Raw genomic sequence first — 26,408 nt, 5'->3', positions numbered from 1 at the left:
CAGAAGTATATTTAAACGTACAGCAGACATTAACTTGTCATAATACAACGTGTCCTGTAAACTTTTTTTAAGCTTAACCATGGTTACACAAATATGTGTATTTTTAGCAGGTTTCTTTGATCAGAAATTGTATTGAAACAGAAGATTGAGGATACACAGGGGTGACACATGCATTAGCTTCTTGTCATTTCAAACATTCCTCCTTGAGTCCTCCTATGTAACAACGAGCTCCATTTGTTGTTCTTCCAAAGCAGAACCTCAGCAAGTAACTGAACACATACCGCCTTGTACATATCTGTCCCTCTCAGGGATTGTGTCCTAGTAATTAATGCTTGAATTCACTCAGTAATCACTTTTGCTCACTGTATTCTTTGTCTTTTGTGCCGCGTTTGTCACCCATTCAAAATGCATCGTAAACTCTTTCAGAAATCCATGCGCTGCCTTGATATGAGTTGCTTGCTAAGTGCTCCCCTGCACACTTTTATCTGTGAACGCTCTATAAACCAGTAGTATCCCTGCAATAAAGTGTGATCATTTTGGCTTCTCTCTGGCCAGTGTCGCAGGGTGGTTGGCAAGCATTGAATAATTACAATGCTGGCCCGTTGGAACTGAGTTTTGGCCTGTGTATTCACCAGCTGAATGTGTGCTTTTGGCCTTTTCATGGCTGTAGTGGTTTGCACATTATACAGGATATTAGTGCAGGCTATAAAAGATAAAAATCCCCAATACTGCATGTAAAAAAGGAAATACCTTGGTGTGGTTACAGGATTCAAAATACTTTGGGCAAAGAATTTGCCTAAATGACCCTTACTTATGAGAAGAGAAACAGATAAGTATTTAACTATATAATTTGTCACATTGGATGTAACACCGAGACTTTTATGTTGTTGTGTACATGAGGTCACACTCCCAGTAGCAGTTACATAGTTACATAGTAGATGAGGTTGAAAAAAGACGTACGTCCATCAAGTTCAACCTATGCTAAATTTAGACAACAGATACGTTATCCTATATCTATATTTACTTATTGATCCAAAGGAAGGCAAACAAAAAACCTGATTAAGGGGAAAAATAAATTCCTTCTTGACTCCAAGAATTGGCAATCGGATTAATCCCTGGATCAACATTCTTCCCATGTTTACTTATTTGGTATATCCCTGTATTCCTTTCCTTTCTAAAAAGATGTCCAACCAGTCTTTTTGACACACATATATATGGTGTTGTGGGTTTGCGTTCTGATTTTACAAGGGTTGTGTGCATTACTGCAGACAAGCGTAAATAATGTAAATAAACCCCTCCGCTATGCAGACATTACTAGCTTTGAAAGACAAAAAGCCCCAATTCTACATCCAAATATAAGAAATTATATAGTTAAATACTTATCTGTTTTTCTTCTCATAAGTAAGGGTCATTTAGTTAAAAAAAATGTGGCCAAAGCGTTATAAGCCAGCAAACCATGGACAGGGAATAGTTCCGTGGGCGCCTATAAAATTTTACCACTATAAAGGATATACGAAAACCAAGCCTGTTGGTTGTGAAGATTGTTGATCCTCACGGTGGGCTTGAAAACAAAGAGAAAGCACAACACATAGCGTAATACTGTTGAAACATTAAACAAACAACATATAAGACAACATATAACAGCTGAATACTGAAATGGTATTTTTAGGACAATAAAATCATTTAATAACAATTAATATTTACTATAATGCACAATTTGCATGGACATATAGATTTAAGCAATTAAAAATCTGAATAGGTGGTTCAACTGCTCCGTAGCACCAATGTTGATGATAGCAATGCCTACTCACCAGATGGAATAGGTTTGCAGGCAGTGGATATTTTAGAGAGTATCCCCTCTCATCTGTGTGCTGCTCTCTGCTTAGCTGGCGTCTCTGTCGGCTCGTGGGTGCAGCTCATCAGCAGGGACTCCTGCAGCTCCAGGAAGCACGTCTGAGCAGATGGAACTCAGCTGCAGCTGATTCAGCACGATGTCAGCCACGGACCACCGTGAGCTAGTCTATCTGCTGCTCACTGCTAGCTGGCGTCTCTATCCGCTCGTGGACGCAACTTGTCAGCTGGTACTCCTGCAGGGCGCCAAGCAGGGCGCTTGAATAATGGGAAACCGCAACAGCTGGTTCAACTCGTCGGCGGCTATAAGAGATGGTTAGCTGGCAGCTCACGTTGATTCACCGATGTACGGGGGGTACTACACCAATGTGTGCGGGGCTTGAACCTCCACCCTACGCGTTTCAAGAGCGATCTGCTCTCTTCCTCAGGGGTATTCCATCTGGTGAGTAAGCATTGCTATCATCAACATTGGTGCTACGGAGCAGTTGAACCACCTATTCAGATTTTTAATTGCTTAAATCTATATGTCCATGCAAATTGTGCATTATAGTAAATATTAATTGTTATTAAATGATTTTATTGTCCTAAAAATACCATTTCAGTATTCAGCTGTTATATGTTGTCTTATATGTTGTTTGTTTAATGTTTCAACAGTATTACGCTATGTGTTGTGCTTTCTCTTTGTTTTCAAGCCCACCGTGAGGATCAACAATCTTCACAACCAACAGGCTTGGTTTTCGTATATCCTTTATAGTGGTAAAATTTTATAGGCGCCCACGGAACTATTCCCTGTCCATACTGTTTTCCTGACCAGGGGGTCAGGCTTTGTGTCCTAGGCAGCCCCTTATGTATAGTTTTAATTAATATATAAGGTAATAGTTACTACACCACACACATTGCGGTTAGCGCTACCTGTTTTGTTGTTTATAAGCCAGCAAACCATGCCAAGGTGAACCATACTAGTTTCACTCCTGCCATGTCCATCATTCTGTTTTCATGTGTCCCAACATGCAGCTTAGACTGTAAGCTCTTTAGGGTAGGGGCTCCCCTCTAGAATGTAACGTTATTTTCTTACACTTGTATCAGTTCATTGAATGGTCCCCTGTAAAGAAGTGCTGTTCTACAGTACTTACTCATTGTTAAAACATTTTTGGGGGGCAGGTTATCGGCCCTTTCATGTATTCAGACATTGAAATATACTTTTCTAATTTTGAGAAATAAAATGTGAAATCATGTTTGCTGAAACTCCACGTTTTTCTAGAAACCTTTAGTGAGGGGTTGAGTCATTTACTCCACATCTACATACATAGGCATCTAAACAAAAGCAGTACGTATTGCAGATCTGTTTGTATCTGTTATTGAATAGTATTCAATTAGACTTTTGTTAAGCGGCAAATGGTAACAATGGGAGACAAAATGTTAAATTGTTGAGTGCAACAGTATTGGGATTTGGGCTTTTTTTTTTTTTATAAAACTGGTAAATTGGGAACTATCAGTGTGATTAGACTTAGAGATGGTGATATTAATAGAAATGCAGATTTCTAATGGTTGGGAAATGCTCTGGATGTCTCTCACTGGAGATTAAAAATCTGGTGTTTGTTTTGTGTAATTAGGTCAACTTTTTGCTTTACCTATCCATATATTTCCAACATGCAGTAACACAGCAGGGAGAGGGAGAGGGAGGAGGGGGTATGATGCCTTTTATTGGACCAACAAGTAGTTGATATGTTACAAGCTTTCCAACCTCTCAGGGTCCTTCATTGCAGTTTTGAAAGCTTGTAACATATCAACTACTTGTTGGTCCAATAAAAGGTATCATACCCCCTACTGTCTCTCCCTCCCTCATTACTACATGGAAGAAAGGACCAGCACGGCTCCCCAGCCTTCTTTGCTGCATTTCCAACATTAAGAGTTCTGCAGAATCGTCTTCCGTATCAGTCAGCCAAAAATGCTTTGCTGTCTTCATGTCCTATCACCTCCTAGGTCCTCTGTGTAGGTCACTTATTTTCGTGTGAGGTCGCAGTTCTTTTATTTGCACTTGGCTTTGATTTCCTCCTTCATAGCAGGAGAGTCCGTATCCGTAATCCTTGTCCCCCTTAGGTGGTGACTCTCTGAAAACAAAGGTCTACCATATGACAATAAAACCATTTTAACGGCGCAGGCTTCACTTTTAAGTTTAATTAGGTCTAATCTTTTTAACAGTGGTGTGTGTTTCCTTTAACCTTCACGCCCATCCGCTAGCCAGGTGTTTTGTCACATTGAGTGGAAACACAACAAAGTAATCTCTGAGCACAGCTGGTCCATCAACAAGCAGCAGGAGAAGAACAGCTACAGTACAACTATAAAAACATGGTTATAAAATCTGGTTCAGCAGTTTAAATACTCTCCTGCAAATACCCATCAAAATTCCAACACAGGAAAAATTCCTGCACTCCCGGAATATTTAAAGCTGACCTGTAAAATCCTCTCTACGCCCACTGTATAGATCAAAGCAACCATACTGAGGACTTACATGTGAATGCAGAAAAGACAGACCAATAACCCGGCCTCTCATTTTATCACGTTTATGTCATCTCCAGGGTCAAAATTGACAAATAGGTAGATTATTCAAAATGGGTTATGTGCAGTCCTTAGTTGTAGTCTAACAAGTCTGTAGAACACGGACAGCGTTAGGTCAGTGGTACTGTTAGCTTTTGGGGTTCCTTAGAAGAAATACATCTGCAACCCCCTATATTTAATTAGAAAGGGTTAATATGTAGCCTCTGCATTCTCTCAAATTGAATCTTACAACCAATTCAAACTAGGTGTGAGTATTAAGGAAGTATTGTCAGAGCACATATTACACCAGACGAGGAAAGAGGAGGAACAGGTGGGATGCAAGAGAGCAGGTGTAGAAATTGGGAGGGGGCTAATGATCAGCGCAGGATGTGGAATGGGACAAAAAGAGAGAAACAGCGACCCGTTTTATTGCTTGCAGTACATATCTGATTCCTGGCCATATTTTTGGTGTTTCTTAAATATGGGATTATTTAAAGGTTGCTTATCAACAAGTTGATATTTTTTTTTCTCTGTGTCCCACCCGACTAATTGTTTTTCGTCTTTTATTTTCCAGAATCCACAATTTTCAGCTTTAATTTTCGACAAGCTCCAAGTGCCTGACTATTTGCAGAAAAGCAGGAATGAAGGAGAAAGCCGATGCGACACTTGTGCAACTCACCTGAATCAGCTAAAGCAGGAAGCGGTTCAGATGATCCAAGTCCTTAACCAAGCCGGCTTCCAGGAAACCCGTGATCACCCCCAAAGCTCTGTGCCGGTGGCTAGTGTCATACCCAGGCTGTCATCCCAGAACATGGTCGCTGTGTCATCACAGAAGGAATTGCTGATGATTACTGGGCAGGTGGGTAGACCGTCTGGAAAATCAACAACTCTTTTCCCTGGGACAGAGAGAAAGAAGGGACTTGGATGGCCCCAAGGAGCTGGCAGCTTTCCTAACTCCAGCGTTCAAGTAACGGTGGCTCCCGGCAATCTTGGTGGAGCTTTGAGTTCTGTAACCATTCAGGCCCAACAATACCTAGAGGGTATGTGGAGTATCTCCAGAGTGAATAGCTTTCTTCCGCCAGCCAGCTTAGTAAGTATGCAGAATGCAAGTATGTCCTAAACTGTCTTCTTAACCCAAGCGCCTTGAGTAACATTGTCATTGAAAAACCATGCGAACTAGTGAAATCTATGAAACATTATTAGTAGACTGTTTTCAAATGTAATTAAATTAGAAATGAAATATTGAGACATTGAGATGCAAGGAATTTTGTATTTTACAAAAGCATTACCAAAATGATAAAAAATAAAAAGTTAGAACAGTTTGTGGGGCTGCAGTATGTATACAGGCAATTTTGGACAAAATTGTTCATTTTGCGCCTCTCCTTTAACGAATCAAAGCACTTTGCTGGGTTTCTGTCCTGTGTTTACCAGTTTTCACATTGGGGAATGTCTGGTGCACATATTCTAAAGCGATGTTTTAAGTTTTACACTTCTTTTGCACCATCTTTTCCTTTTTTATTTGCGCTAAAACAATCTGCCGTGTCTACGGGACTTTAGTCTCAGCACAACTAACTATGCGTGATATAAGAAGCTTTGCACAAAATGAAACAGTTCCAAATCCATGGTTTAAAGAATCATCTCTCCCTTTATTCTCTACTTTGAGTACTATTCTGGGGGAAGAGTTGAGTGCAGAACAGTGTGAAAATGCCTGTGCTAGAAAGCGGCAGAAATCTTCATAACATGGGCACTGTATCATTTGTATGATTTTTGACACATTGCATCATGTTAAGTAGCTGATTAATACAATTGAAATAAAACAAAAGAATGGATTTTATTTGTATTTATAACAAGTATTAGAAAATATTAATGAATAGTGTAACATCAACCCACCAGAGACTCTCAATGCTGACTCTAGTTTAAGTTGTTTCAAGACTTCAGCTGCCTCACATTTTAACCTTGTTTATAACTATTAATTGTCTGTCCCCAACTGTAAATATAACGTGGAACGATGTATCTGTCATCATAACTCTGTGCCCAGGACATACTTGAAAACGAGAGGTAACTCTCAATGTATTACTTCCTGGTAAAACATTTGAATAACATAAAATAAATATTATTTATAATAGTCATCTTGTGAAAAAAATACATAGTTAACCTATATAATTACATATTTTTGGTTGATACATAGCAATTTTATTCTGCGCTAACAATACCAACAGTCTTTTTATAGGTGAACTTGGTGTATGATTTTGACGCACTCTCTCCTTTTTTATGGCGCCCAGAAACATTCCTTTTTAGTAACATGAGCACTTGTACGCCAACACAAAGAAATATATATATATTTTTACAAATGTCAGGTTAGTACATAGGGGCGCACGAGCGTAATTAGATTTCTGCGCACCAATCTTGTACCAAAAAAAGCTTAGTAAATAGGTCGTAAGGTTTGAGGGAACCAGTCACAGAATCAGGGCTCAATTACACCATAACATCAGTGTAATAATGTTCGCTTGTGAATCACCCATTGGGAATCAGCTATAATCAGAGCTATGTGAGACTTTCTTGAAACCTGTTTGTCTAAACTCCAGTCAGAAAAAACAATGCATAGGTGTCAATGGGGTGGTGACAGACCTATATATATACCATAATGGACATGCCTACCCTCCCCATAAAACAGCCTGCAAAACTAACATGACCATATGGAGTGAACAGGTAAGTACTCACAATACAGCAGCTTGTCCCTGGGTGATGCGTGCCTCACGTCAGCAAGGTAGGTTGAATGGATGTCCCAAAAGGTCCAAAACGGAGCACAGCAGTAGCAAGGATTGGGGCCACAAACCAAAAAAAGGGGTTAAAAAATTGTTTATTCCATAACAAGTGAGGGGTACAGGGTAACTCTGACGCGTTTCGGGAACAAGTCCCTTTGTCAAAGAGTCTTTTTCTGGTTTGTGGCCCTACTCCTTGCTACTGCTGTGCTCCATTTTGGACCTTTTGGGACATCCATTCAACTTAGTACATAGGTCTCTTATCTCTATGGAGCTCAACAGAGTGATATTATACAATGCAAGGTTGAGTGAAGGTAAAACGTAAGGAGAGACCAGATACAGGGGGAGGAGCAGTGACACAATAGCCATTGGATTAGAGCAGCAGTGGCAACTCCAGTCCTCAAGGGCTACTCGAAGACTGAGCCACAGATTGAGCCGCCTGTGCTGAAGCAGATACCTGTTGGTGGCCCTTGAGGACTGGAATGGCCCACCGCTGGATTAGAGGATGCAGGGAAGGACAGCAAAGGCGTTAAATCAAAGGGGAAAACATCATCTGTTAATACATCATTAGCAACTTTGATGAGTGCAGACTTTGCTGAGTGTTTAGTGTGTCGATGGTATTGCCAATGGAGTCAGAGCAGAGGCAGCAGAGGCGGCAGAGGCAGCCCACTGTGCAGTTGAACGAAAGTGGCTCCAGTAGTTTGGAGCAAAATGACAAAAGGAAGATAGAGATGGTAACGGAGTTAAATATTAGAAGAATGGTTTTGGCGGTAGCAGGTGTGGCATGGTGCTGAGAGTTAAGGGGGCATAAGTAAAGATGGTCCCTGAAGTGGGGAGTGGAGGGGGGGGGGGGGGGAGTACAGAATTGGTGATGACCAAGCTTTTATTATGGATGGGAGATGAGCAGGTTAGGTGAAGAAAACAGGAAGAAGTTATGTACTTTGGGTGTAATGTCAATGCAAAATGATGCACAACATATGACTTGCTTGGACATTGCTGTTAGCCCTTTCAGTTTATGTTCCACATCAGTATGCATTCCTTTTTTCTTTTTTGTTACATAGAATTGAAGCAGGGGGTCTCCGGAGCAGAACCCCATTGATTTCAGCTCTGGGGACCCCCTGCTTCCGGAGATTCAAACCTCCCGAGGGGGTGCCGGTAGCCACTCCTGCTCACTAGCTGGGGTATACATAATGGCCACTTTTCAAAGCTCTAAGATCCTGCACGCCAATAGGAAGCTGTGACATCATCCCTTGCGGCTTCCGATTGGCCCGTGGGACGCGGGAGCTTTAAACTTGTATAAAAGACTGGCACCCCATTTGGAGGTCTGTATCACTGGACGCAGGGGGTTCCTGGAGGTGACATTAACAGGGTTCAGCTCCAGAGATCTTCTGCATCAACCATATGTAAACAAATAAAAAAGCAATACAAAAAAACGTCCTCTTGGATTGCTCCTCTAAAACCTACCCTACATCAACCATTCCTCACCAGACTTTGAACACTTCTAATGTGGCAGCAGACAAGGGTTGTAAATATTAGTGGAAGGGCCATAAAAGTTGTTGTACAACGTTGTATCGCAAGATTTAAAATGATTTAAACAAGGGCCAATCATTTTGGCCACAGTTTTAAATGGCATATTATATATTTATGTTATATTTATACTATAAAATTCACATACAAAGGAGACAAAGCAAGTTCTTCCTGCACCAAGAAAATTATATATTAATTAATTATATATTATATATTAATTAATAATTTTATATTATTATTTTTTACATTGGTTTGAAACATTGGGTCTCCGGGGATGAACCCCATTAATTTCAGCTCTGGCGACCCCCCTGCTTCCCGAGATACAGACCTCCAAAAGGGGGTGCTGGTATTTCAGCAAAGTTTAAAGCTCCCGCGTCACGCGGGTTAATAGGAAGCTGCACTGGATGACGTCACGGCTTCCTATTGGCCGTCAGGGCATGGGAGCCTTGAAACTCCGCCATTATATGAGCCCGGCTAGCCGGAGCGGATACCGGCACCCACAATGGGAGCTCTGTATCTCCAGAAGCAGGGGGTCCCTGGAGCTGAAATTAACCGAGTTCGGCTCAGTAGACCCCCTGCTTCAACCATATGTTAAAAATAAACAAATAAATAAACACTGGTATTGCCTCTTCCACCATGTAAAATTACAACAGCAGAGAAGTAACATTCCAATAGCTAACACCAAATAAAGCAGCAAACTTATCCGCCACAAAATCTTTAGTGCAAGTTAAACTTTTTAAGATAAGTTTTCGTTCTGAAAACAATTATAATTGAACACGGCACACACGTTCCCGGAGACACATCTCATTTCATCAGATCAATCTTTGATTCACCCTTTTTCATCGGGGCGGAGAAGATGCTTTGTTCCGAATCTGTTTTTCGTTATGTTTTGGTGCTTAACATCTGGTGTTGTTTAGCGATCCTTAATGAGGCAATGAATATTTCAGTAGAGCCGCGGTGCCGGAATAGGAAATGTCAAAGGTTACACATCTTAATTGGATGACCGGAGGAGTCTATAATATTGAGAACAGAAAATTGGATGTGGGTGACCACGACATCTCAAATTATAAATACAAAATACCATTATGCTCTGCAAAAGTTAGCTGCTCTTAAGTCAATCACTGACACGCTACTCATGTTACTTTTATAAAAAGCATTCAGTGTGAGAGCAAAGTAAATTGGTTTTACTGTTTGTAAGAGAAGATTTAGGAGGTATATTGTGAGCCGGCATTGCAGCGTCTAGGATATGTACGCATAGATACACATAAATGTATTCTTTAGAAATGGCAACATGAAAATACATTGACTGTAATGAAAAATAATGACTGACTATTCCTGAATAAATGCATCATGCATTACATAAAAACAGATAATGTATATATTGGAGTACATAAAAACCCTCACAGTGAAATAGAGTACAATCTCATCCAGAGCTTTTCGTTTGAATTTGATGCTATAACAAAAGTAATATCAGTGGAAGTGTGATTGCAGGAGAAGTAGATACCGTGATCGCAATCAGAAAAGAAAATTTGCTTTCAGCAAACTCTGTCACTCCTGCCATTCCCAATACAACGCTTGAGTATATCTTGGAATGTATAATCGGATGTCACTTTTGGAGGAATTTCCCATCTAATGTAGGATGTAGCAATTTACAAGGAAATCACTCATCTGGGAGCAGCAATTGGAAGATGTTTCTTTTTGGAAGGTATTGAGAAGAACAAGATATAACAGAATAGGAGGGAGTAGGGGATATTATTGGGAAACCCATTGGCAGGGCTGGGACAGTACCACTGACATTTACTAGTCAAGTAAATCTCACTGATTGCCCCGCACCTCTGGAATGCCCTTCCCCTCAATACCCGACTAGCACCCTCTCTGTCCACCTTTAAGACCAACCTTAAGACACATTTGCTTAAAGAAGCATATGAATAGCACTGTTGATAATCCCGGACACATGATACATAAAGCTTGGCCCCCTGCAGACGCACTTACTAGAATTCCCTCCTACTGTCTCCTACCCTACCCTTCTACCGTTGTCCTACCTACCAATTAGATTGTAAGCTCCTCGGAGCAGGGACTCCTCTTCCTTAATGTTACTCTTATGTCTGAAGCACTTATTCCCATGACCTGTTATTTATATTATTTGTTATTTATATGATTAGAACATGTATTAGTACTGTGAAGCGCTATGTATATTTATGGTGCTATATAAATAAAGACATACAATACAAGTAAGAACGTCACTTGTCCACAACAAGGTATACATAAAACACTATAAATGACTGCCTTAATATCATACATCCCCTCCTTTCCCCCCAATTATTACACAACGCTCCCGCCGCAACGATCACACAACCTCCTATCTCCACAATGATCACACAGACCCCCCCTCGATTACAACCCTTGCTCTTACCATTGTCTTTGAGGACAGAACTGCAGGAATAGAACTATCTCTAATGAAGCCTGAGAAGTTCCAGGAGCATGACTTTCTCGGGGAGGGGCATATAAAAAGGCACCAAAATGCACCGCAGATACACACAGTGTGGGTGGCATAGCTGTCAATCACTAGGGTGCCTTCAGAAGGATGCCCCACAATACCTTGCAGCATGGACTTAAAAAAAACACAATAATCACAGTTTTTGCTACTCGCCCCCCTTGGCTGGACAAGTGGACCAATGACTTTTTGTATCCAAGCCTATTGATAGCAAACTTTCATAATGACCTAATCCAAACAAGGCGCCAATAAATTGTCTGGTTCAAGAAGGGCAGGGGCAGCCAACTCCAGTCCTCAAGGGCCACCAAGAGGTCAGGTTTTCAGGATATCCCCGCTTCAGCACAGTCATGAGGACTGAGTCACTGATTGAGCCACCTGTGCTGAAACAGGGATATCCCTAATACTTGACTTGTTGGTGGCCCTAGAGGACGGCAGATTGGCCCCCCCATGAAGTAGGGGTTCATAGACAGCTGTGAAGCTGCAGAATTCAAGGTTGACAATGCAGCCATTACCTCAAAGCCCTGCAAAAAATGGTTTTCCAGGATGAAAACTTATGTAGCGTTTCACAATAAAGTGTCTACCAAGGATAAAGACAAAAAGTAGACAATGAAAGCCAATAGTGCCCCCCAAAAAAACATATATGGGTCACTGCCACTTAACACTGGGCAATACATTAAGATAGTGGATGGGAAGGAATTGACTTGATAAAGAAGCGAATCAATTGAAATGTTGTGAATAACCCATGGAAGTATGGTATCATAGTGTTTGCTGCACTAGGTTCAAACCTATATTTTAAGGCTCTTTTCCATTTATGTAGATTATTGATTTCATCTCAGTGTGGGTCTGATAATGGATTTATAATTAGAGCACAGTCACAATAATCAATAGGAAGATTATTAAGCATGTAAATAGAAGTCGAGGATTTAAGATGAGGTCATTTCCCTGTGTTATTGAGAATCAATAACTGAAGCCAGGCTCAGAATTATTTCTCCGAGTGGAAGATATTCTGGAAGTTAGTTCATGTACAGTTCTTGCTTCTTTGTAAAGACGTCATTGATTGTGTAATTGTAGATTGCTTTTAATTGTATGGCAAGTAGTATTTATAACTTTCTCTTTATGTGCCCAAGCTATATCTCAGTAACCCTTTGTGTCAAAGGCATTTTGGCCGCTGAATAGTACCTGCTTAACTGACTCATGGCCAAACGAACCTACGCTCAACATATTTACTATAACATTGAATTAAAAAATAATGTGTCTTTCCTATGTAATGATAGGGTGCAAGTTGTATTCATGTTGGTAATTTCTTCATTATACAGCTCAACCCCGTTATAGCGCGATCCGTTACAACGCGAATCCGCCTATAACGCGATGCAAGCGAGGCTCCCAATTTTCGTATTTATGAATACTTTACAACACGATTATTGGTATCTTAAATACTTTATTGTGCAATGCTTACAATTGTACATTATTTCTAACGCGATCCGCTTATAACGCGCTGTGATTCTTTGGACCCCAAGCGCAGCGTTATAAGGGGGTTAAGCGGTAATACTATAATATATTGTATTTTCTTCAGTCTTAGAAAGTCGTGCAATTTTGTCAAGACTGCATGAGAAAACCTGAAGTAATTAACTCCACTAATCCATTAGCAAAGATTAAAGGCCACAATGCCTCTTATTTTGGCTTCGGAATAATTTGCCTTTTCCTTGAGAGCAAACGGCAGACGAACATAATAGTGCATAAATAATGTATGAGAAGGCTTTAACATTTAAATCAGGAGTGCAGGATGGTAGCTATGAAAACTGGTATTTTAAGCTATTCAGTCAGATAGTGGAAATCACTTTTATGGAGAAACATAGCTAAAGAAGAATAGATCAAAATCAATTATCCAAATTGCCTCTTCATTTTGCATTCCCTTAGTTCACCCATCAGCAGTACTTCCCATTAAGCAGCCAAATATAATCTCTGGATGTCTTGATCTTGTTGTGTTTAGGGTGCACTAAGAGGGGGAAGCTGTCAGGTAATGGTGCCCTGCAGATTGCATTGTGTTGAAGGTTTTATTTTTGGGCCTGCCCATTCATTGCCAACTTTCGCCATCAATCTCCGATGTGAGGTATTGCACCTGATTGCACATTGACAGCTATGCAAGTCAGAAGCAGCTAACACCGGATCGGAGGTTGCTACCCGGCACCAGAGTTATGCGAGTCTGCCCCCTTTATTCTTTATTCTATTCTTATCACACTTAGCAATCAAGTGAAGGCACTCAGCGACTTACCACCTTTTTTTTTTTTTTACTATTTGTTGTACTATTGCTTAGTAATTCATGCAGGGGTTCTCAACTCCAGTCTTCAAGATCCCCCAACAGGTCAGGTTTTATGGACAGTCAAAGACTGAGCCACTGATTGAGCCACCTGTGCTGAAGCAGGGATATCCAAAAAACCTGACCTGTTGGTAGCCCTTGAGCACTGGAGTTAGCCACCCCTTATCTAATGTATAACAAGTAGCTTTTATCATGTCAACTAGCATTTTTTAATTTGCAACCTAAATATCCACATTTTTGTAAAAAAAAAAAAAAGTCAGTTATAAAAATATTTCCATGCTCTAAATAAGTATACCATACATCTTTTCAAAATGCTGTATAACATGTTGTCCCTCTGTTAATAAGGATTTTGTACACCTGGGCGGCACCAGTACTTTTTATGAATACTTCCACCACGGTTTAGACTTAGAAAACATTTTTTTTTTAAATTGGACGTAAAATGTAAAAATCACATTAACAAAAAACGTAATATATAATAAAAGCTGTTTTTAGGTAGGGGATAGTTGGGTCGCATATGGAACGGAGAACCAATGTTTAAGAATTCATCAAAGTGGAGTTATAAAACAAGTAAGGTCAACATGATTACTGTCCTTAACATTTTAATTTTACGCACCCCCCCCCCAAAAAAGTTAATTTCTCAACAAAACATTTGATTGGGAGAATAAAGGAAAAGTGATTGCAGAGTGTAAAAATAAAAATTGATCCAGTAAGTACACCTTTAAATCCCAAAGTAAAAAACGTCTATTTAGTGAATATATGATTGAATGGAAAAGGGCTTTTAAGAACACATATTTTGTATGGGAGCATCTGGTTGCCTGCAAGGAATCAGACTTAATACACAGAGTGGTGAGTTCATCACTGCGGTTGGACATTTCTTGGGTACATTACTGGTTAGAGCCAAACTATTTTTCTTTGTAGCTTGAAAACTTTCATATTAGTCTAAAAAGAATGACAAAAATCCCAAACCATTTCAGGAAGAGCATCCAGGAGACATATTTATGATGTTATGCTTTGGATTAGTTGATAATTGCCAGATGCGTAGTATCAGAACTATGCGTGATATATTGTTATAACAATAGTGTATATAACAATATATTATTATGCCATTACTGCCAGAGGAACCTGCAACGATGGGGTGAACGGTCAAGATCCGTTTCCGAGCTTCCCATTCAAAATCCGTTCCGCGGTGTAAAATCCGTTGACGGATTGATCCAGTTTCAATCCATGCAGATCAAAAACCGTCATTGTGTGCAATCCGCTGGTGGATTTTAACAATCCAAGTCGCAGATTCAGAATCCCCGGGGTTTGGATTAAAACGCGGATTGGGGAATGCGTGTATGGGATTGTCGGTGATTAAAAAAAAAATACGGAAAAGACGAATCGCCCTTTTTGAGACTGATTTGCGGAAATCTGCTGACCTAAGGAACCGGACGATGTGAGGCGGTTCCAGATCCGCAAAAAAAATGTTTGCCCTTCTCTATTGGCAACACATTGCAAACCAATTCATTGTTAGCACACCTGGCAGTGGAAGGGTCAGTACTTAGCTGATGCAGTTATGATTTTAGTAGCAAAGCCCTGTGTTTCAGGTCTCGCTGACATTGAAACTGGAGATGTGAAAACTGCCTAAAATTCATTTGCAAAATTAATTCTTTCCCCGAAACATGCTATTCCTTGCCAAACATCTCGCCAAGCCTCAAAAGGCTAGGTAATGTCACCAATTTAGTACGCTTTCAGCGAAATATCGCCAAACAGTGAGCAAAACATGCTGTGGGTGCCGAGTTTATAGTCTAAACCCAGGATGGTTAACTCCAGTCCTCAAGCCTCCCTCCCGTCCCCCACAACAGGTCAGGTTTTCAGCATATCCCATCTTCAGTACAGGTGGCTCAATCAGAGGCTCCATCGATAGAGTCTCTGATTGAGCCACCTGTGCTAAAGCAGGGGCTGATTGAGCCACCTGTGCTGAAGCAGGGGCTGATTGAGCCACCTGTGCTGAAGCAGGGATATCCTGAAAACCAGACCTGTTGGGGGGGGGGGGGAAGCTTGAGGACTGGGGTTGAGCACCCGTGGTCTAAGTACTAAGCAAATCAAGCAGCATAGAGAAATTCGCAAGGGAATCTAGCGATTTTAGAGAATTTAACAAATTAGCATATTACACGAAACTGCAAAGCACATTGGCCTAAAGCTCTGACTCACACGCAGCTTCTTTTTGCAACTCAAAAAGAGCAACCACGTGATAACGTTTGCACACCTCTAATTGAAACATAACAGTAACAGTCTGTTCTGCTACCAACTGAGCTGATTAAAGGCACAGTGATACGATACCACCTAAACATAACGTTTTGATGAAAAACCTTAAGTGGCACCAAAGAATTGCGTCCCATTTAATATGTTCCAATTCCAGTACTATCCAGGAACTGCAGATTTAAAACCGAGAGGCACTTTTCATATTATTATTTTGATCATTAATGTATACAACATTAGATAGAAAAGCCCAAAGTTACATCCAATATTACAAAAATACATAGAGAAATACCTATATATTTTCTTGAAAAATTGTCATTTAGTTAAACCCTTTGGCCAAAGCATTATAAGCCTGTAAGCCACATCAAGATTTAACGAAATGGCAGGTCCTAACAATAGCTGATTAAAATGATCATTTACCTCTATATTAGGAGAGAGAATGATCACATTGGATCTGCCCAACCCCAGCAACATGAAAAAGACCTGCTAACTTATGTAATGTATCAAGATATTGTAATGTAATGTATCAAGATATTTTTCTTTGAGAATCTGAGGGGGTTCTATAGGAATCCATATGAGGAGTTATGGATGAGTTATTTGACTTACACAATATCCTTTGATAAATCATGTGCTGTGTCTCTTTCCTCCACTTTCTGTATGGTAAACTACTTTCTTATATTTGAGGCAGCCATTACATTTAATATTCAAGGACTCCATATCACAGGCTCAGTACCACAAGATTGGCGTAAAACAAGTTTTGCGCCTATATTTAAAAAGGGAGCTAGATCACAACTAGGGAATTACAGACCTGTAAGCCTGGCATCAATAGTGGGGAAGCTAGCTGAAGATTTAATACTGGATAATATTCAGAAATACCTAATGAAAAACAAAATTATTAGTAATAGTCAGCATGGATTTATAAATTATAGATCATATCAAACTAAACTTATTTGTTTCTTTGAGGAGGTAAGTAGGTATTTAGACGAGGGTAATGCAGTTGATGTGGTCTACTTAGATTTTGCAAAGGCTTTTGATACGGTTTCACACAAGAGGTTAGTGTACAAAATAAAGCAAATTGGACTCGGTAAAAATATTTGCACAGAGATTGAGGACTGGTTGAAGGATAGACAACAGAGGGTTGTCATAAATGGAACTTTTTCAGGTTGGGCTAAAGTTGTGAGTGGAGTACCTATGGGACCACTGCTTTTTAACTTGTTTATTTATGACCTTGTGGTTGGCATAGAGAGCAAAGTCTCCATCTTTGCTGATGACACTAAATTGTGTAAGGTAGTAAAATCAGAGCAGAATGTAATTTATTTGTAGAAGGACTTGGAGAGACTGGAAACATGGGCAGGTAAATGGCAGATGAGGTTTAATAATTGTAAGATTATGCATTTGGGAAACAAGAATAAACAGGTGACTTACAAATTAAACTGGGATAAATTAGGGAAATTCTTGATAGACAAGGATTTAGGAGTACGTGTAGACAGCAGGCTTAGCAATAGTGCCCAAAGTCATGCAGTAACTCCAAAGGCAAACAAGATCTAATCTTGCATTAAAAGGGCAATAGATGAAAGGGAAGTAAACATAATTATCCCCTTTATAAAGCATTAGTAAGAGCACACCTTGAATATGGAGTACAATTTTGGGCACCACTCCTTAGAAAAGACATTGTGGAATTAGAGAAAATGCAGAGAAGAGCCACAAAATTAATAAAGGGGATGGACAATCTAACTTATGAGGAGAGGCTAGCTAAATTAGATTATTTACATTAGAAAAGAGGCGTCTAAGAGGGGATATGATAACTACTGTATATACAAATATATTCTGGGACAGTACAAGGAACTTTCAAAATAATTATTCATCCCAACGGCAGTACAAAGGACACAGGGTAAGGTTGGAGGAAAGGAGATTTCCCCAGCAACAAAGGAAAGGGTTCTTGACAGTAAGGGCAGTTACAAAGTGGAATTCATTACCCATGGAGACTGTGATGGCATGCAGTAAATTTGTTCAAAAAAAGGTTAGACAGGGATATACCAAATAAGTAAACATGGGAAGGATGTTGATCCAGGGACTAATCTGATTGCCAATTCTTGGAGTGAAGAAGGAATTTATTTTTCCCCTTATGAGATATCATTGGATGATATTTCATTAGGGTTTTTTGTTTGCCTACCTCTGGATCAACATACTGTAAGTAGGGATATAGGATAAAGTATCTATCATCTAAATTTAGCATAGGTTGAAATTGATGGATGCATGTCTTTTTTCAACCTCATCTACTATGTAAACCTATGTAACTTAAAGAAGCAAGCCAAGCGGGGGATTTGTTTGGAAGATACTTACTTCCATAGGGGGGGCCAGAAGCCGCTCAGCTAGCAGGGATCACGTAATGACTGCTTTTCAAAGCTTCCACCGTTACATCATGCGGCGTGGCTTCTTATTGGCCCATGTGACGTGGGAGCCCATGTGATACCGACACCCCCTACGGAGCTTAAAAAACAGGGCATCCCCAGAGCTGAAATGATTGGGGTTCAGCTCCAGAGACCCCCCACTTCAATAATATGTTAAAAAAAATCAAAAAATGTGCTAAATAATTGCCTTTAAGAAGAACTAATACATTTACTTTGAGTCAAAAAGCACGTTTGAGGTCTTTTCTTCATATATCCTAAAGATTCTATAAATAGCAGACCTATTTTTGGGGAATCAGCCGCTCCCTCCTTTCTACCCACAAGTTTTCCGTCTACCCAAGGGAGGCTCCCTGAGAGTCAACTGAAGAGACTGGGTCTCCACTAATCTACCCAACCATTAAAATACTAATGAAGTCATTTGAAAAACACAGGGAAATATATGGATTTTCTTTAAGTGCATTATTCAAGTGCATTTTTTACCTTGACTGTTCTCTATATATCACTGGAAAAATCTTTGGGGTTTCTGGCGGGCTCACAAACCCCACATGCAGATCATGCTGGTGGTAATTTATGAGCAGAGCCTCTAGTTTTTGTGGAGCAGTCTCTAGATGTTGGTGGTAGGGGAGTGGAGGAGACTAATGGGGGGTGGGGGGGGGGGTGGGGGGTGGGAGATGTCAATAGGAATGAAAGAGGAGGACTGTTTATATATGGCATTCATTAAGATGTGTTGCTAAACCTTGTCTCAAGGCCATTTTTCAGAGTGGGTAATGGGGAAATGTACAAACAAATAAAGCAGAGTCTGAAAAGAGACCCATCAAACTAGAATGTTTTCATACATTGTCCTTTCTTTGCATTGTTTGTAGACTGTCATTGCAGCTCTAAATTGATTTTGCTGCTGATTGGTGACCCTAGCATTTGGGGGGGGGGGGGGAGGGGGAGGGGGCAGGGGTGTTTCACAACACCTGCCATGATATTTCAAAGGGATTTTGTTACAGAAATTCCCTGCACGTTTGTGTGTGTGTTTCTTAGAAAAACATATGCTGCCTGTCCATTGTAAATAACACTTGATTTATTCTGTACACCTTCGGTCAGGGAGAGCTCAACTTCAGTCCTCAGAGCTCCCTCCCAACTGGTCAGGTTTTAAGGATATCCCAGCTTCAGCACAGGTGGCTCATTTTGGGGGGATCTTGAGGACTGGAGTTGAGAACTCCTGCTTTAGGTAATTACCTGACATGCGTAATAACATGTATAGAATACATAAGACTATACTATTGTAAACACTGTCACATCAAATCACAGTTGGATATTTAGCATGGTGGGTGAAATAGGAAAGTGTGGCTTTAGATGGCTTAAATGGGAAAGTAGTAGAAAGGAAAGCAGCTAATTTAAGGGTTTAGAACTTGTGAGATTCCACGTGGATTAAAGCGTTTCAGTTCTGATCTCCTGGCACATACAGTAGCACTTCTTGGATAAGTAGGGCTGACCAGTAATCTAAAACAAATCTGGGGCAATCACCAACAAGACCCAGGTACATGCTGGGTACATGCTGCAACATTTCAGTGACATTTCTGCAGACAGACTAATGGCCCATCGGATTAACAGCGGGAGTCCCTGGCAGTCCCATTCAAACAGAATGGGACCCCATCTGTGTTAATCCGATGGGCCATTAGTCTCCTCAGAAATGTCACTGAAATGTTGCCGCATGTACCCAGCATGTATCGGATCTTGTTGGTGATAGCCCCAGATTTTCCAAAGCAAGTTTAAGGCACGTTTTAGAATACTCGTCGGTGCACCTGTAGAAAGGTTGCAATTCATGTTAACTGTTAAATATCAACGTTAAGCAGGGGGATATCTGTTCAGGGTCTGAGCAGCACAGAAGTGCTGGATAGTTTCTCTCTACCTTTGGAATTCTCTCTCATACTGTTTTTTGGGGTCTGTCATTTGCCCATTCCCTTAAAGACTCTTGGGGGTAGATCCTCAGAAGCGTGCTAAATAAGGGCACATCATGTTACCTTACCTAATTACGTAACGGACGTTATTTTTCCTTTATTTAACTGGGATCCTCAAAGCTAATCAGATGCATAAACAAGGTCCGTTGGCAGAACCCCCGTCCTTGGGTCACCTGTAGGGACCATGGGTGATCGTAGAGCGTGGACTAGTTTTCCGATACACTGCACATGCTCGTGGGCTTCACAAGCTGTATATATTAAAAAATGAGTGTGTAAATAAATACAAATAAGCAGGATTGCTGCTTTCCAATCAGGAAATTCTACTTCAGGCAAAAATGTAACGTACTTACTTACCTTTTGGGGGTATTCATGCAGAAATCTGCTACAGATAGGACTGATTGGCGTGTACCCTTTAAGCAGGTTGGCCACGTTTATGATACACTGATGACGGATAGTTCCTGACAGTTAGAACTGAACCAGCTTTATGAGCCGCAAATATCACTGCTAATCGTTTTCAGTTTTTCATGCTTGTCAAAGTATGCCTGTCCTCCTTCGTTACATGTCTTTCCCCTTATTGGAACTTTAGACCAGGGATGGGCAACTCCTGTCCTCAAGGGCGACCAACAGGTCAGGTTCTCAGGATATCCCTGCTTCAGCACAGGTGGCTCAGTCAACAACAGAGCCACTGATTGAGCCACCTGTGCTGAAGCCTGGATATCCTGAGAACCCGAGCTGTTGGTTGCCCTTGAGGACCAGAGTTGGTCACCCCTGCCCTAGAGTATATTAAAAGTCCTCAAGGGCCACCAACATGTCAGGTTTTCAGGATATCCCTGCTACAGCACAGGGGGCCTCAAATCAGTCGAAGACTGCACCACCTGTGCTGAAGCGGGGAGATCCTGAAAACCTGACCTGTTGGTGGCCCCTGAAAGCTGGAGTTGTCCATCCCTGCTTTAGATGCTTCAAGAAGAAAATGCAGCCAGACAGGTGACTTGCACTCATGTCATTTGTGTATTCTTTTTAGCCTGACACTCCATCCGCAGACGAGAGAAGGGAGAGCCAGAGTGCCGAAATGTCTTCAGTCCCGAACAGTAACGACCAGACTTTAACTGGCAGCTCTCAGAGTTTGGTTTCACCCGCTGTAGTGTCTGCTGGACCATCAGCTGCAGCTTCCTTCTTCATCAGGTATTGTTGCACTATGTATGGATGTATGTGATGTACAAGCCAACCAAAAAGTAGAACAGAACGTTACAATTTATTAATGAACATGGGAGTATTTTCGCTGGGATACAATACTTGTGCACAGCTTCCTTGGGGAGATGCAATATCCCCACACAACTTGTATGTACATTTCTTTACTGTAGATAATGCAGAAGTGGATGATACACATACATTTACGCCAGTTGCTTTTTACTCTTCTTTTGGTTAAGGAACCCTATAATTATATTGTGAAATGCTGCATAACCCTACACTCTTTAATAGCTCGTCTGAGATCAGATGTATTGTAAGGCACCCCAACCCTCTCTAATAGCACGTCTGAGATCAGATGCATTGTAAGGAACCCCAACCGTCTCTAATAGCGCGTCTGAGATCAGATGCATTGTAAGGAACCCCAACCCTCTCTAATAGCGCGTCTGAGATCAGATGCATTGTAAGGAACCCCAACCTTCTCTAATAGCGCGTCTGAGATCAGATACATTGTAAGGATCCCCAACCCTCTCTAATAGCATGTTTGAGATCCGATGCATTGTAAGGAACCCCAACTCTCTCTAATAGCGCGTCTGAGATCAGATGCATTGTAAGGAACCCCAACGCTCTCTAATAGTGCGTCTGAGATCAGATGCATTGTAAGGAACCCCTTCCTGCAGCAGTATACTCAGAGGTGAATGTAATATACACACTTCCTTTGTATTCTTTGTAAATATATATGTCTGAAGCTTAGGTAGATTAATAGGACAGAATCACGTTTTCTTTGTAGCTGGCTGTTGATTAAAGCATCTCATTATTTACTAATGAACAATAATGTTAAACATAATCTATGGGTCACTATCCTATCACAGTTTCCTGATGGTTCTCTGAAAGGCATTTGGTCATTACACTGCCCATAAAATACAGTCAATAATTGAGGTTACTCATAGAGCAGACACCTTATCAGCTGAAGGCATGGGGGGTGGGTATAGGGGGGGCAGCTTGGGAGTGCTCAGTGTACTGATTGTGTTGTGACTGAGCATATGATTAAGGTATTTAACCAATATATGTCTAATGAAACCCTGGGATATATGCAGCAATACTAACACGTTCACTAAATGACTAATGTGTTGTGTTCGAAGCATCAGAGTCTTCAATTAGTTCCAATAAGTTGTGCCTACATTCTTACATTAAAGAGGTCACATTCAGTCAAACAGACCCAGCTGGTACAGGTGTTCTTTTTGTGAAATAACGGTGGAAGGCTTTAAAGAAAAAATACCCAGAAACTAGTAATAATGTCAGATACTGTAACATCGGTGACTCCTGAGCAATGTTACATTGAGGCTTCTTTGTAGTGATACATGTGTCTGGCAGTGCTCAGGCTTAATAAGAACATGACATTTCAGCCAACCCATCAGCTCCTGTGGATATCTCATTTTCTTCCTGTAAATGAATGGAATCGCAGTACTTTTATTTGTTTTGACTACTACTTTATTCAGAGAAGTGCGCCAGGCAATTGTGTTTTTGTTGACACGAGCCAAGTTTTAGCCTCGTGCATCCTGACCTTGGCGGGTAACCATGGAAACAAGTGTTTTGCGTGCTGCAAGTATTTCCATGTGGCATTAATACAGATTCATAGAGAGCCTGGTATCGTCTATAAAAGCAAAACACATCAGGATACAGAGGTTAGCACAAACAGGATTGTGCTAGAGAAGAGATGCTGGAGATCCATGCTCAGATCTTACTCCAAATACAACCCGCCCTCAGTCCAGCTTTTTAATAATGTGTTGCAGGCCCTCAGCCTGTGAGAGGGTTAATAGGATTTCCAGCATCGGTTTCCCCCTAAAAAATAACGATTGAAACATACTTATGACTTCCCTCTTTAGAACCATTATATTTGTTCGTTATAATACTCCTTACAATTGCTTTTTGTGCATTCATTGACATCCTTTTCTATTGCCTCTGTTTCCTGTCTTTGTCAGTGGGAGCAGGTACACAATGGAATAGCCCCTTTCTGAGTTCATTAACACCTTCGCTTCTTGTGTGTCTGCGTTCTTTCAGGTCACCTACAGTACACTAGTATCCGCTGTTTGGTTTTATGGCAGCATTCGGCCAAAAAGTAGAATGCAAATCTATCTTAAGGTTGCAGCCTGGGGCCTGGCGGTCCTATATCTGGCACTATTCCACCCTTTCATAGGAACAACCCCCTATAGAAGGATCTATGTTTGTATTTATATCTCAGCTTCCCTCTTGTTCCCTGGAAGGTGCACTTTGTCTTTGACAGGATTACATATAATATATCTGTAAAATATCACTTGTAATCACATTCTCAGACAGGTCTGCAACCCTGGCCTTTCCCCATTATCTCTTCACTTACAACACTTCCACTGCAGCTAGGGATTCTGGGTAACGACATTCAAATGAACACAGTGTGACACTTTGTTTCTTGTCCATTTTGACATGGACCCCTAGAAGCTTATGCCTGCTGCATTACACAGCTTTTCAGCTCAGCCTTAGTTATGGAAGTGCAGAGCCAGTAACCCTACTCACAGACAGCTTTTAGACCTTTTGTGGTCGCATCAGTGGTTTTAATGGCCATGCAAAGTGAAACTGGGAATGGCTATAACCAGACACAAAATAAGTTATGGGAAACAAAGGGTTAAGTTAATAAAATGCAGACAATGATTAAAAAAACGAATATATAGTGGGGGATGTTTAAAGGACTAAAGCACATTAGAATACAAATAATGCCCTAACAAAGGGAAGTTGAATTGTCACAGCACAAGGTAGATTTCATTTAATGCTGCCGTTGGCGGTTCTTTTAACCCCATTGCTGCCAGAAGGGCTAGCACCGCAATACAAACAATTATAATATTATGTATTCCTATCTCTTATATCCCCTAAGTGAACATGGCAGATCAACTCTGTAAATGTTTGTAGGATGAGCTTGGAAAGGTAGCTTACTGTATATATCAGTTATTCAGATACCGAAAATGCAGTTAGCAGGATTGCACACAATCAACTATACAAATTCAGGCCAATCTGGGAGCATGTTTGTAATTACTACACTGAGAAAGAAGTTTATAGCTGTTCTAAAAGCACTTACGATAATTGCATTGAAGTCCATCTGACAAAGGAAGATGTTGTGCAAATTAATAGGGAACGAAAGCTCTCATTACTTTCAAGTTCTCACACCTGGTGATGAAACATGGAAGTTCACCCTTTGCTGCTGAATAGAATCTCAGTATCTTGACACATCTCCCAACTTCTCTAAATAGCCAGATGCTATTTTATATTTCTTTAAAAAAAATGCATCTTGCCACTCAACATATATGTCTGAGACACAGAAGAAATGATGTATTACACAGTCTTGTTTTCATTCTCTCTGCATTAAACACAGTGTCACAGGTAACTCTATTTTGTAAATGAATTCCATTGTTACCTGTGGGGCAGACAAGGCATTGTAAGACTTCCACTTAATCCCTTTGCTGCCAAACATAGCAGAAAACCGCTGCAAAATGATAGATCTGCTCCCTTCCCCTCCTCCCTTTGGCTGTTCTCAGATTTCTTGTTTCGACCCTACAATTCAGGGGCTCCTGTGGTAAGAGAAGCCGGGGCTGCAGCTGCTTCCCCTGTCTTTCATTCTAGTAGGTAAAGTGATAATTGGATCACACCAGGCGGGGCTGCCATTCTGCACCTGTTTCTTTTAAGTTTTACGGGTGGATTCTAGACGTTCTACGTACAAAAAAATGCAATAATTTATTCCAACACTTCCTTACATTTCACACGGCCATCACACAGGTTAATACAGCGTCTCACTAGTTGGCCAAGATTTTTTGGTAAACCCGTGTCTGCTTTTCATGGCAGTGCTTTTTTGTTTTTTTTACTGTATCAAACACAGCCCCGAGACGTAGAGATGCCTTTCTTGTTCTACTTAACTTGAAAAGGGGTTCCCCGCCCTCAGCGATGCCACGAGGTGAGGACCGCTGATCATTGATTTTCTATTGTGTGTGGTTTACAACCTGCTGCTTGCTTCATAAGTTAAAATCAAGAACAAGTCAACATTATTTCCAAAATTACAGATTTGCGTGAGGTGTAATTGGCACGAAAGCATGAAATATCTGAACCATATGTGGCTGAAAACATGCTATCTTCAATCAGCAGACGGCTGTCGGAGGGTTAGAATGTGCCAAGCAGATGGCATGTGATCTGACATAGCAGACGTGTTTACTGTTCGGGACGTTTCTTGTGTTGTCCATGCTCTGTTTATATGTTACGCCCTTCCCTGATAGAGGGTCCGGCACTTCATTCATTTTTATTACAGTGCTGCCAACCTAACTCAAGTGTGATTTAAATGCCGCTCTGATTCTCCACATTTCCATCCTCCCAGAGAAATACAAGACTATTGTGACCTAAGATGCTTTGGGACTTGAGTTAAATAATAACTGGATGAGAAGATCTAATGATTGCATGGAGATGTGTTGGCAATACTCTTATATGGGGTTGAGCTTGTACTCGGTGTTAGTGAATTGACACATTGGTAAAGAAGGAAATGCAAGATCAGTGCTTCAGACATAAATGGAAAGATAATTCCTGTCCCTGGGGGCTTACAATCTAATCTTTTCCTAGTAATGCTTTACAGGCAACATGGGCAAGATGTGGGTTAAAGTCCAATTAAAGTAGGTGTACAGGTCAGTTTACATAGTTACACACAGTAGTAGATGATGTAAAAAGACATATTTCCTTAGAGTTCAACCTATGTTAAATTTAACAACATATTCTCATCATATATTTGTATTTACAATATATTGATCCAGAGGAAAACAATTAAAAAACCCAGTGAAACATTATCCAATGATATCTGATAATGGGAAAAATAAATTCCTTCCTGACTCCAGTAATGGCAATCAGATTTCTCCCTGGATAAACATCCTTCCGATTCCCTATTTGGTATATCCCTGTATACCTTTCCTTTCTAAAAATACGTGCAATCTTTTCTTCAAGATATCTATTGTATCTGCCATCACAGTCTCTATGGGTAATGAATTCCACATTGTAACTGCCCTTTCCATAGTCATTGCATGAGACATCAATTAAAGAATCCACATCATCAGAATCCCCTCTTGGAACATGAAT

At 40.7% G+C, this 26,408-nt stretch overlaps 1 protein-coding gene across 4 annotated transcripts in view; it reads left to right on the top strand.

Annotated features, from left to right (window-relative positions):
* Positions 1–26,408, top strand: part of KIF26A (kinesin family member 26A) — a 111,141-nt gene that overhangs the window by 34,687 nt on the left and 50,046 nt on the right. For 3 of the 4 annotated variants that reach the window (XM_075614948.1, XM_075614946.1, XM_075614947.1), the window contains exons 3-4: positions 4,964–5,479; positions 21,109–21,269. In XM_075614948.1, the coding sequence (XP_075471063.1) occupies positions 4,964–5,479; positions 21,109–21,269 (677 nt within the window). The remainder of the gene's footprint in view (positions 1–4,963; positions 5,480–21,108; positions 21,270–26,408) is intronic. The other variant, XM_075614949.1, reaches the window with a different exon arrangement.

Source organism: Ascaphus truei, chromosome 9, assembly GCF_040206685.1.
Source record: "Ascaphus truei isolate aAscTru1 chromosome 9, aAscTru1.hap1, whole genome shotgun sequence".
Lineage (NCBI taxonomy): Eukaryota > Metazoa > Chordata > Amphibia > Anura > Ascaphidae > Ascaphus > Ascaphus truei.
Note: the sequence above shows the minus strand (reverse complement) of the source record. Positions and strands in the feature narration are given on the sequence as shown.